The sequence below is a fragment of the Populus nigra genome, chromosome 2 (genome assembly GCF_951802175.1).
Source record: "Populus nigra chromosome 2, ddPopNigr1.1, whole genome shotgun sequence".
Taxonomy (NCBI): domain Eukaryota; kingdom Viridiplantae; phylum Streptophyta; class Magnoliopsida; order Malpighiales; family Salicaceae; genus Populus; species Populus nigra.
This window is the reverse complement of record NC_084853.1, coordinates 45032232-45044515: the sequence shown is the minus strand read 5'-3', so window position 1 is coordinate 45044515 and position 12284 is coordinate 45032232. Positions and strand designations below refer to the sequence as shown.

At 31.3% G+C, this 12284-nt stretch overlaps 1 protein-coding gene and 1 long non-coding RNA gene across 2 annotated transcripts; both read left to right on the top strand.

Annotated features, from left to right (window-relative positions):
* Nucleotides 1-1819: 1819 nt before the first annotated feature.
* On the top strand, nt 1820-2646 carry LOC133681589 (uncharacterized). Its single transcript, XR_009836537.1, has 2 exons — nt 1820-1938; nt 2074-2646. It is a non-coding gene; the product is annotated as an uncharacterized LOC133681589 (long non-coding RNA).
* A 5444-nt stretch (nt 2647-8090) lies between these two features.
* Nucleotides 8091-9271, top strand: LOC133681403 (uncharacterized). Its single transcript, XM_062104442.1, has 2 exons — nt 8091-8210; nt 8345-9271. Exons 1-2 carry the CDS (start codon nt 8167-8169, stop codon nt 8829-8831), a joined length of 531 nt encoding a protein of 176 aa, XP_061960426.1. The 5' UTR covers nt 8091-8166; the 3' UTR covers nt 8832-9271.
* Nucleotides 9272-12284: the final 3013 nt, after the last annotated feature.

The following is a 12284-nucleotide window of genomic DNA, read 5'->3' as shown; positions in this document are numbered from 1 at the left end:
GAATAGTAAATCACTATAAGCATCCCAATATTTTCTAGTTTAATAGTTTAGTTTCATTTGAAGTAATTAAGATAACTGCAATAAACTATTAATCCACCAATGGAATGGATAGAGGGTTTCATTGACCTTACAGAACTCAACGTGTCAATCCCTAAACCGTCGATTCAATCACCCTTGCACCTCCATTCATTTTGTTTGCTTATTAACAGTTCAGTACAGCTCCAGGACGTCTCGCCTGTTTGCCATTCTAGAAGCCTACGCAATCATTTTCATCCTTTTGCGTTGCTTTTTTTTTTTTTTAATTTTAACTTTCCCTCTCTAGCATATCCATTAAATATTGTATGCGTCTATTCATGAAATTTCATTTATTCTTGATTTGCGTTTAAAAAATATAAAAAATATTATTCATTAAAAATATCAAATAAGCGTTGAAAATATCCATTAATCGTACTATTAGCATAAATTTATTAACCATCTTTAATTACACACTAGTTTCTTGGTAGGTACTTCAAACTTGTATTATTTAATTAATCTATATCGTTTTTTTTCTATTTTCTAATAGATTGTTAAAGATTTATAAATGAATAAAATTTTAATGTTTAATAAATAAACATTTTTTTAAATAATTTCATAAGACCTTGATAATTATAATTAAATTAATCTATTTAAAATCTGAATCGTATAAAATATTTCTTAACTTGAGTGAATTAATATTAGAAACATAAATTGAATTATCTCTCATAAATTAATAATTAATAGTTAGGTTAAATATATATAATCCTTAAAAATAACAATTACAAAACAATTTTCCCTTGTTTATTTTAAATATTTATTTTTATTCATGTAAAATTGAATATAAATTACCAATAAATACATGAATAAAAATATTAATTAATTAAGTAGTAAGAAAATATTGATTTTTTAATACTATTATTATTTGTCCAGAAAACCAGAAGCAATGTATAGAAAAATTAACTAAGAATTCAATTTTAACAATTTGATGTAATTTAACTATTTTCAAATTTTTATACTTCATATTTCTTATTAGATTATTTCTAAGCCTTTTTAAAGTTATCATAATAAAATTAAAGTATCAATGTAGCACTGTACAGTTACCAATTTATCAATTGATTTCTTTATTTATTGATAGAATAATAGAGGGGAAAATTAATAATTTTTTTAGTATTTCAGTCTATGAAAAACTAATTTTGGTGGCTTAAAATGACTTATATTAAAGAGAAAGAGAGTTAGAAAGGGAGTTGATATGTTTATCCTTTTATTTTTTTCTCATGTGCAACTCTTATATTATCTCCCAGCTATAATATTAAAAATAATATTTTCAAAAAATCTGGGAGTTAAAGCAAAATATATGTCGATTTTCCTCACTTGCAAAGAAAAAAGGACTCTTATTCTCCTAATTTTAAATTGTTAGAAAATAAAACTAGAATTATAGCTTTTGCTATAATTCGTTGAAGGCACTTTAATTGTATTGCTTTTTATATTTAATATTAATAAGATAAGAGTACAAGTTTGTAAGAGATGATATATATATATATATATATATATATATATTTCGTGACAGTTGCAATGATTCTTTTTTCTCTTTTGAAATTAGCTTTAGCTACGAAGTTGATATTTTAGCGAGAAGCTAGGATTAATTAATTTCCCAGGACGCCGGCTTTTCAAAAATACGTCTTTGACCAAATTGACAAAACGAAAGACGTCTTTGAATTTGAAGACCCCACCCATTTGTGGGGTCAACTATGATTCGAGACTTTAACTCTTTTTCTCTCCTATAAAAGGCCACATCAATGAAGTAACGACACCTCACCCATTTGTCTAGAGCTCCAAACCCCAAAGACAACATCTCTCTAGCAAAAGAAAGCTGCAGGAAATGGCAGAAAATCACCCGCTTAATCTTGGTTTCCAAGTAGACAGGTTACTCTAAATCCTCTTGCCTTTAATTTATTTTTGCATCAAGTTCACAGGGATTCAAATTAAATTCCGTTTTCCCTTTATTTCACCGTCTTCAATTATTGTGTTTAAGTAATTTTAATTTTGTTATGATGACAGCATCGTAGCGCAGCAGGCCATTTTTGCCCTGTTCGTGGACACGTTAAGCAACCAAATCCAAGTGAAATACCAGCCAATGCGAGTTTCTCCATTTGACACCCACCAGAGGGCCATGTCAACATTTTTGCTGCTCGGTTTATATACGCCACAACATCAGTTGCAGAGGTTATACTCCGGACGCAGAAATCAGTCCATCAAAGACTTGTCAGCAATATTCGCCTCTTTGCTAGCGCCCTTGCTACAATTCTGCTCCTGGTGACTCTTTCCCTGATTGTGTCCTGCATCATTTCTGTCATGTGGACCTGTTTATTTGTGAAGTTAGCATATGAATCATGTCACGATCTCTGCCAGTTGCTATGCCAAACAACTGATGAGGTACTGGACATGTTGAAACAGCTAATTGCAACTGTGAGGAGCCCCAAAGAGAAACCAAACCAGCTGAATGTGTAGGTTCTTACAGGTCCCGAGACAGATTAGGACAGTGTTAAGTCATTGACTTGTTGCTCCTAGCCGCTTTTTGTAATTATATTGTGAAGATATATTGTTAAATCAAGATTTTTTATGCCTTCTGTATATGGAGACGCGGGTTGTGCCAGGAATATTTCTTTTAAATGATTTATCCAAAGTCTAATCAAATTAATAAGAATTGATTAAAAAATAAAGATTAATTTGTAGTCTAATCGAATGAAGATTAATTTGCCCAAATTAGCAGGCAAGTGTACCCCCGGTATAAATAAAACAGTGGGATCCATTAGAAAATCAAATCAACTAAAAGTGGGCTCGGAAATTACAATAATTTTTTTTTCATTAGAAAAAAGAATACCACAGTATTATCAAGCAAAAATTAGATTTTAAGAAGCTATATGGATGAATTCACAAATAGTTTGCTATTAATTAATATGAAATTTGATGTCTTTACACCTGATTAATGGTTATCTAAAAATACTTTTAACTTCTGGTGGCCGTTGGTGGAGGAATTTTTATCTTTAATATACTAGTTTAGTGCAGCAGTAATATTCAACGATTTCTTCTGCCCTGCAAATCTGTTTAAACAAGATAAAGAACAGTTCTTGCAAAGTATATATGCTTCAGTTTGGTTAATTAGAATTTAGAAGACAAACACTACTGTTCTTAAGTTGTTATAGTCATTAACATTGGCAAAAGGCCAATAAAAAACATGTAAGAAGAAATTAAAAATAAACCTAACTCGGAATATTACCCAAATCAAACTACTTAACCACGAGTCTAATAAATATATCTTGTAATGTTTCGGATATAGTTATTAAACCGGACCGGCCTGACGGGTTAAGTTGATGGCTAAACCATTCCGGGTAAGTCAAAAGACCGGCCAGTGTAAAAACTGGCAAAACCCGGTCCACATATAAAATATTAAAATTTCAAATGTTTTTTTTTAATTTTCCAGCTTGACCCGTGATACGGTCCCATAACCGGGTCAACCCCTTGATTAGATTTGATAACTATGGTTTCTGAAAGCAATTCCACGGGTTGATCTATGGTGGATCTTGGGTTCACGATGGGCTTTCAGGGACCAAGACATTTGGTGGATGTCTTATCCAAAACGGGGAGGTGCAACTTGCGGCCCGTTCTCTCACTAGGTTTCAATCGCTATCAGACAGCAGAGAGCCCTGGGATTTGAGAATCTTACCGGGTCCACGTGGCAGTCACCAAGCTATTGATGCCTTAAACGGATTCCCAACTTTCTCTCACGCGTGGGTAATGTCTACAGAGCATCGACTTCGAAACGTGGTGATGTCAAGCAGGGGAGTATTCGTCTTTGACTATCCAAGAGGACGTCTCCAGCGTTTTTCTATACTTTTTCCCCCCGCACCAGTAAAACAAATACAAAGACATGTTTGGCACTACACCCGTGTCTCCAGAGCCATCTCTCTCTCTCTCTCTCTCTCTCTCTCTCTCTCTCTCTCTCTCTGTATATATATATATATATATATATTGAATAAATCCATCTTAATGAATAATTTTTAAATAAAAATGATATTATTTTAATTTATTTTTTAAAAAATTAAATTAAATTTTAATCTAACCAATCAAATCACATGTTGACTGGGCAATTTCAAGTTGGTTTTTTTAAACCAGTGAAATAAGGTTTAATAAGTATTCTGATATATAACATTGAATTAAAATTAAAATTTATTTATGATTTAAAATAAATATGTTTGCAAAAATAAATTTTAACTTCAGGTATGATTTTATAATCATGTTTTTGAGAAAAAATAATCAATTCGCTATGAATATGACCATTGTTTTCAGTAAACTTTATTATCATTACATAAATACACAAAAAATAGTAGTTTTGCGTTGTTATTTTATTATTAATTGTTAATTATTTTACTTTTCCAGTAAACAAATGCAAGAAAAATAACATGTTAACATATTTATTTAATGAAAGGGTATATTAGACATGCGTAATGGTCAAACTCAAGATTAAAATTAAGTGGTTTGTTTTACAGTGTTAAAATAATGGTTGAAAAGTTAAAAAGAAAAAAGAAAAAAAAAACGATAGGTTTGATGTTGGATTAGTCATGGTAAGCAATCCGTACTGCCCGTGGATATAGAAAAAAAGAGTCATTATGTGAATAATCATACTTAAATGACTCATTATGAACAGCAAATACTCTTCCTTTTAAGGTTAAATGGACTCTTTGATTCATATGATTATCCTACATTGTTCATAATTAACGCAACACGAACTGATAAGGCAAGTTCTCACAACAGGAAAAAAATATACTTCATGATTTATAATTTGAAGATCTTATAATTGAAATATTAATGTGGTCAATTAAAATTTAAAAATAACAGAATAGTTCTTGGCTCCTGTCAGTCTAACTTTGGAATCTGCTCGTATATTCTTACCCTTTTCCCTTCACATCTATGCCCGGGTGTTGAAATTTGGAGGAGAAAAAAAATCAAACAATGCATAGAAAAGGTAACCATTCACCTTTTTTTTTCATTTTATAAACGATTGCTTCTAAGGGAGGAAAGAAAATAATTTTTAAGTTGATTCTCGCTGGAAAGGACAGTAAAAAAGAGATATTCAATAAAAGGGGTTTGAATCTCTTGCAATGTAAAAGAAATAAATCATTATTGGAAAGATTTTTTTGATTCAATTTGATTTTTAGTTTTTATGCTAATAAAAGAGTGTTTTTGAATTTTAGATGAAAATGAGTTGAAATTTGAGGGTTTTTTTGGGTAAAATCCTCTTAAAACATGATTTTTCAAAGAAAATTTATTTAAGTGGATGAAATTTCATGTGGCTAGATAAATAACATGTTCATATGAATTTTTTTAAAAGAAAACATACACACAAACTTGACCTTCCAGACCCATGTATGTTGAAGCTTAATTAAAAAAATATATAAAAATTAATTTGATATAACATAGTGAATTTAGCAGATTCAAAAAAAATATAAATAATTAATAAAAATATAATTTAACTAAAAAAAATCAAAATAACATTTGATTTTAAATATATAAATAATAACATATGAGATGGCATGTAGTTTAACTGAATCCATTTACGTCCCCTGTTAATAAAAAAAAACCGGCAATAGAGGGGAAGTGCCTCGTTTTTATTTTATTTTTTAACATTAACGATGCAGCCTGCTGTACGTCCGTGCGCTTCACTAGTAAACGACGTCTCACTCGTATTTTCTTTTTTTTTCTTTTTCTGTTTTTCTTAAATGTTTTTTTAAAAAACGTCTCGTTTGTCTGAAGACGGGCGTCTGAGCTGGGCTCTAAAAGGGACCCTCTCATGGGCAACTTATCTGTTTATCTTTTTATTCTAATGCTGTCGTTTTACATATGCAAATACTTGTCGGACTTGGCTCAAAAATCTATAACAAACCTGTATTATTAAGTGATGGAGTTAATACGGAAAAATTACTTTTATTTATTATTATAACTACTTAGTTACATACTTTTGTAAAAATATTTTTAATTAATGTGTGTCTTGGAAATCTTTTTAAGAATCGTAACAATTAACAAGAATAAATCTGGACGATTACAAATCTTTGATTTAAGAAAATCTAAAAAAAATAGGCAAAAAATATAATATTGAAAAGATTACGTAACAAAACTTATTATAAAGTATTTTTTAATAAAAAAGATAAATGATAAAATTTTAAATGTATTTCTGGGATGGAGTGGAATGATGCTAGCTAATTGGGATGGAGGACGTTTAGCTTGAGACGTCTCGCCCGTTTGCTTTCTTAATTGTTTTAAAGAGGAAAAAAACCTCTTCCGCATGTACTGCCATTCCAGAAGTCTCCAGTCATATGCAATCATTTTCATCCTTTTGTGTTGCTTTTTTTTTAAAAAAAATCCTTCTTCGGCATATCTATTAAAGATTGTACGCGTTTATTTATGAAATTTCATTTATTGTTGATGTGTGTTAAAAAAATATTATTGAGTAAAAATATCAAATAAGCGCTGGTTTGCATGTTGATAATTTAAATATTTACAATAAATTAAAAAAATACTATGATTGATTAAGAATGTTAATTGTTAAATGATTATTAACAGGTTTTTTGAAAACATCCATTAATCGTACTATTAGCATAAATCTATTAACCGTCTTGACAGGTGCTTTAAACTTGTATTATTTAATTAATCTATATTGTTTTTTTTTCTATTTTCTAATAGACTGTTGAACATTTATAAACGAACAAGACTTTAATGTTTATGAAATAATCATATTTTTAAATAATTTCATAAAATCTTGATAATTATAATTAAATTAATCTCTTTAAAATCTGAATCATATAAGATATTTCTTAACTTGAATGAATTAATATTAGAAACATAAATTGAATTATCTCGCAGCAATTAATTATTAATAGTTACGTTAAATATATATAATCCTTAAAAATAAAATTCACTAAACAATTTTCCCTTGACATTATATCACTATGAACCTTGTTTATTTTAAATATCTTTTTTAGTCATGTAAAATTGAATACAAATTAGCAACAAACACTTGAATAAAATATTAATTAATTAAGTATTAAGAAAATATTGATTTTTTAATACTATTAGTATTTGTCCAGAAAACCAGAAGCAATGTATAGAAAAATCAACTAAGAATTCAATTTAACAACTTGACGTAACTATTTTCAAATTTTTATACTCCATGTTTCTTATTAGATTATTTCTAAACCTTTTTAAAGTTTATCGTAATAAAATTAAAGTATCAATGTAGCACTGTGTAGTTTAAGAATAATTTATTTTATGTTATTTAGAATTTTACATGGTGTAGAAATAATATAAAGCAACATAATTAACATTTGTTTTAGGATTCATTTAAAAATATAGTCTTTTAAAATAAATAGTAGCAATATTGATAGGTTTATTAATAAGAGACTCCATAGAATTTAGTCATTAGTATTGGAGATATACTATAATGTTAATATTTTATCAATAATACAATAATTAATCATTTAGGTGGTGACCAAGTAATAAAAGTTTGGGATTAAGAGGTTTGCTCCCTCTGTGGTCTCAGGTTCGAGCCCTACTTCAGGACTTGTGGGATTAGTCAAGGTGCGCCAAAACTGACCCGAATATCCACATTAAACTAAAAAAAAAATACAATAATCAACAAAAAAATTTAACGAAGTAATTGGTGCTTTATATATATATATATAGTTTTTGCTATAATTCGTTGAAGGCATTATAATTGTATTGCTTTTTTTATATTTAATATTAATAATATAAGAGTACAAGTTTGTAAGAGATAGTTTTTTTATTCACATATTTCGTGACAATTGCAATGATTTTTTTTTCTCTTTTGAAATTAGCTTTGGCTACGAAGTTGATATTTTAGCGGGAAGCTAGGATTAATTAATTTATAGCAATCCCAGGACGCCGGCTTTTGAAGAATACGCCTTTGACAAAACGGAAGACGTCTTTTGAAGACCCCACCCATTTGTAGGGTGAACTAAACCCGGTTCCTCTCCTATAAAAATGCCCCATCAATGAAGTAACGACACCTCACCCATTTGTCTAGAGCTTCAAACCCCAAAGACAACATATCTCTCTAGCTAAAGAAAGCTGCAGAAAATGGCGGAAAACCTCCCGTCTAATCTTGGTTTCAAAGGAGACAGGTTACTCGAGATCCTCTTGCCTTTAATTTTCTTTTCATCAAGTTCACAGGGATTGAAATTAAATTCCCTTTTCCCTTTTTTTCACCGTCTTCAATTCTTGTGTTTAAGTAATTTTAAATTTGTTATGATGACAGCATCGTAGCGCAGCACGCCATTTTTGCCCTGCTCGTGGACACGTTAAACAACCAAATCCAACTGAAATACCAGTCAATGCGAGTTTCTCCATTTGACACCCACATGAGGATTATGTCAGCATTTAATGCTGCTTTGTTGATATACGCCACAACATCAGTTGCCGAGGTTATACTCCGGACGCAGAAATCAGTCCACCAAAGACTTGTCGGCAATATTCGCCTCTTTGCTAGCGCCCTTGCTGCAATTCTGCTTCTGGTGACTCTTTCCCTGATTGTGTCCTGCATCATTTCTGTCCTGTGGACCTGTTTATTCGTGAAGTTAGCATATGAATCATGTCAGGATCTATGCCAGTTGCTAAGCCAAACAACTAATAAGGTACTGAGCATGTTGAAAAAGCTGATTGCAGCTGTGAGGAGCCCCAAAGAGAAACCAGACCAGCCGAATGTGGAGGTCCTTACTAGTCCCGAGACAGACGGACAGTGTTAAATCATTGACTAGTTGCTCCTAGCCGCTTTTTGTAATTTATAGTGTGAAGATATACTGTTTTTCTAACGCATAAGAAAACTAGATAAAGGATAGGATGTCCTTGGCAAGTGAAAATTGAAGGATATGACATACTTTTTATGGGCCTTTTCTTCTTTTTGTTTGTAAGAGGAATGAGACTTGCAAAGTTATCCGAGCTAGATTTATTTGGTGGTCCGCAAACTCATAGAGGGGCTAAATATGATGGAGTTTGTGCTTCGATCACCAGTTCAAGGCATTCCTCACCACCCTATGTATTGTGACCCATCTAGCAGATGGATTCTTGTCCTGTCTAGGTTTTTCATTCCTCTCTCTCTCTTTTCTCCCTTTACATACTGTAACTTCTGGGCTACTTCTATGGTCGTGGCTCTCGTGACGATAAATAAGATGCTTATCTTTATGGACTGGGCTGTCATTTTGATTTTGTTAAGCTTTGAATGGGCTTCATCTATACAGCAAACAAAAAAACACTCTTAAGAAAATATAAAAGAAACCCCACATAAAATAAAAGTCTAATTTAGACAACATTCCTCGGGGAAACAATTTGGTCCGGACTATTTTTGACAATAGACCGGTGTCTGTTTCATAACGTGTCGTTGTAGCTGCTTTCCCCTTTTGGAATTATGAACCCAATATATAACTCTCTTCTCTTTTTTAAAAAATAAATATCTAACATGGAAAAGTTTTTACGATTTATTATAATCATTTTAAAATGGCACCAATGATAACTAACTTGTTGCGGTGGTAGTGGAGTGGTGGAGTTTGTGACAACAATGTAGTAAAATGGTTACAGAGTAGTGGTGGTGACACTGAGAAGTCGTTGTTTGTTCATTTAAAAGTTGCTACTTAATATTTAGTTCAAAGCCACTAGAAACCGGAATATACTTAGTCTTGTCAGAGATTTAAAGTTAAAAAACTAATTATAGCTAAAAAAAATATTAACAGTCATAACTCACCCTATCTAAAATAAACTAAAATCCTCACCTAAAATAAGCTAAAAATTTGGATAGTTTTATCTATTAGCAATCATCTTTTTATCTAATATCAATAATATATTTTCCGTATAAATTCATGATCCTTAACTCCAAATCAAAATATTAAATTCTTACTTTGATTTTATCATTAAAAAAAACATATATAAAAAAAAGTACAAACACGCGCAAACATACACACAAAGTTCCGAGTTTACAATGTAAGATTTAAAATGATAACAATAATTTAAAGACACATTTTGGCATCTAAAATTACAAAATGAACTCGGGAACAGTTGTGGAAATTCTGGGTAATTAAGTGGCTGTTTGGGAGTGTGGCTGCGGGTGAGGTTCACCCGCAGCCACACATAATATCGTTTGGTAAAAGATAAAAACTGCTTTTCACTGATAGGATCCACTACAAATTAAAATGAAACCGCAGGTTCTGGAGAAGCAGCATTTGGCTGCTTCTCCTGAGGCAAGAAGCTGTAACAGTGGAGCATGGCTCCACTGTAACAATGGAGCCATGCTCCACTGTACAGTGCGAGTGAATTAATTCACTCGCACTGTACACTTAAACTTAAATCTTTTTTTTTTTGAAAATCAGGAAAAGTTTTGTTTTTTTTAATTATTATTTTAAAAAACTAGGAAAAGTTTAGTTTTTTTTTAATTATTATTTTGACAAACCAGGAAAAGTTTAGTTTTTTCTTTTTATTATTATTTTGAAAAATCAGGAAACATTTAGTTTTTTTTTTTTGAAAAATTAGTGCAGTTAAGTGATTTTACTCGTACTATTCATGTGAACATGAACAATTATTTTTTTTGTTTTTTAAAAAAATTAGTTTAAGGTGAATTAAATTTACTCGTACTGTAATCTCAATTTTATTTCTGATAATATTTTAACTAATTTTATTGCATGCTTAAAAAATCATGAAAACTGTAGTTTTTATCGAATGAATTTTGTACGTAATGAAATTGTAAAATATTTTTTAAAAAATTAAGTTTTACTCGAAAAACTAGTATTTAATATTATTTAATAACACTATATAAATTAGAAGGATATCGCATGATGACGTAGCATTTGTGGAATATGATCGCAATTCCAATTATGTTCTTGCTGGGTCCGACCCAGTTAAAAAAAATTCAGGTTATATTTTTATTTTAATTGTGTTTTATTCAAAAAATTAAAAGAAGATCTCTTGATGACGTAACAAAAAATACAGTTTTTGTTGTTGCGTGCTTAAGAAACCATGAAAAATATAGTTATTGTTGGATATATTTCGTATGTAATGACATTGTATATAATTTAATGGAATAATAAAAAATATTTGATATCAATATTATTTATTTCATGATGTAATAATAGTAGTTAAATCTACAATATTTAAATTAAAAATATTTTTTAATTATTTTATAACCTCAATTTGAAAAGCATTTTTTTAACCAAACACATTAAATTACTTTTTGTTCAACCTCAATTTCAACCACAGTTTTAACCAAACATATATTTTTCCAAACCAACCTCAACTAAATATACTTTTTATAAAACAACTTTTTTAAAACCACAACCACAACAGCAATACCAAACACACTCTAACTTTGGAGTACACGCGCCGCCGCAAGAAAAACCAATGGACGAGGGGATCTGGATTGGCTTCTTCCCCTCTTCCCTTCCCTACTGGCGGTGGCACCGTGACCTGCAAACGTAACAAGCAGTCTGTTTTAGTTTTTTTTTGTCTTTCTTCTGCAGATCTAGCAGTTGGGTCTCGGTCCAGATCTTCTACATGGGGTTGAACCGGAGAAGGAGAGTCGGTTGATGAGGAAGGAGACGATGTCTGTGGGGGAGGAGCTGGAGGGAAAAGGCGGGCATCATTCTAATTCAGTGCTCTCCGAACCGTGCGGGAAGGTTTTGTTGTGCATACTGGATCGAAAGCAAACACAAAAATAACACAAAACAAGCAAATTTACGTGGTTCCCCAAAACCGGGTACGTCCACGGAGGCAGCAGATTGTATATTAATGGAGGAATGATACAAACACTCTACTCAACCCAGTACAATCCCTCAAACCCAGTGTTTCACTCTTTTCTCAGTATTTCTCTCTCTCTCACACAGTTGCACTCTCTCTTCTTCCTCTGCACACACACTGCACTCTCTCTTCTTTCTTGTTTTTCTCTTGTATCTTCTTGAGAAGGGGAAGCATCATTATAATGGCTGAAAAGGAGAGGGTGGTTGGAAAGGAGAGGGTGGTTGAGGGTTGTTGAGAAAAAAATATTGACAATTTGCTACAAATCTCCACCTTGGCAAGATTTTTCCATCCAATCCTCATGATCAATCAATGCTGCCTCTAACGCGCCATATGGCGCTGCACCCTGAAGGTGCTCAACACCGAGAGATGTTGACCAAGTCCAAACAATGTTGGAACTTGATCCCTGAGACACATTTTGT

What these genes read in the sequence shown, in the direction of transcription:
- LOC133681403 (XM_062104442.1), top strand. Translation starts at nt 8,167, where the DNA reads ATGGCGGAAAACCTCCCGTCTAATCTTGGTTTCAAAGGAGACAG. An exon ending in CTTGGTTTCAAAGGAGACAG is followed by an intron (nt 8,211 to 8,344) that starts GTTACTCGAGAT and finishes TTATGATGACAG; the next exon opens with CATCGTAGCGCAGCACGCCA.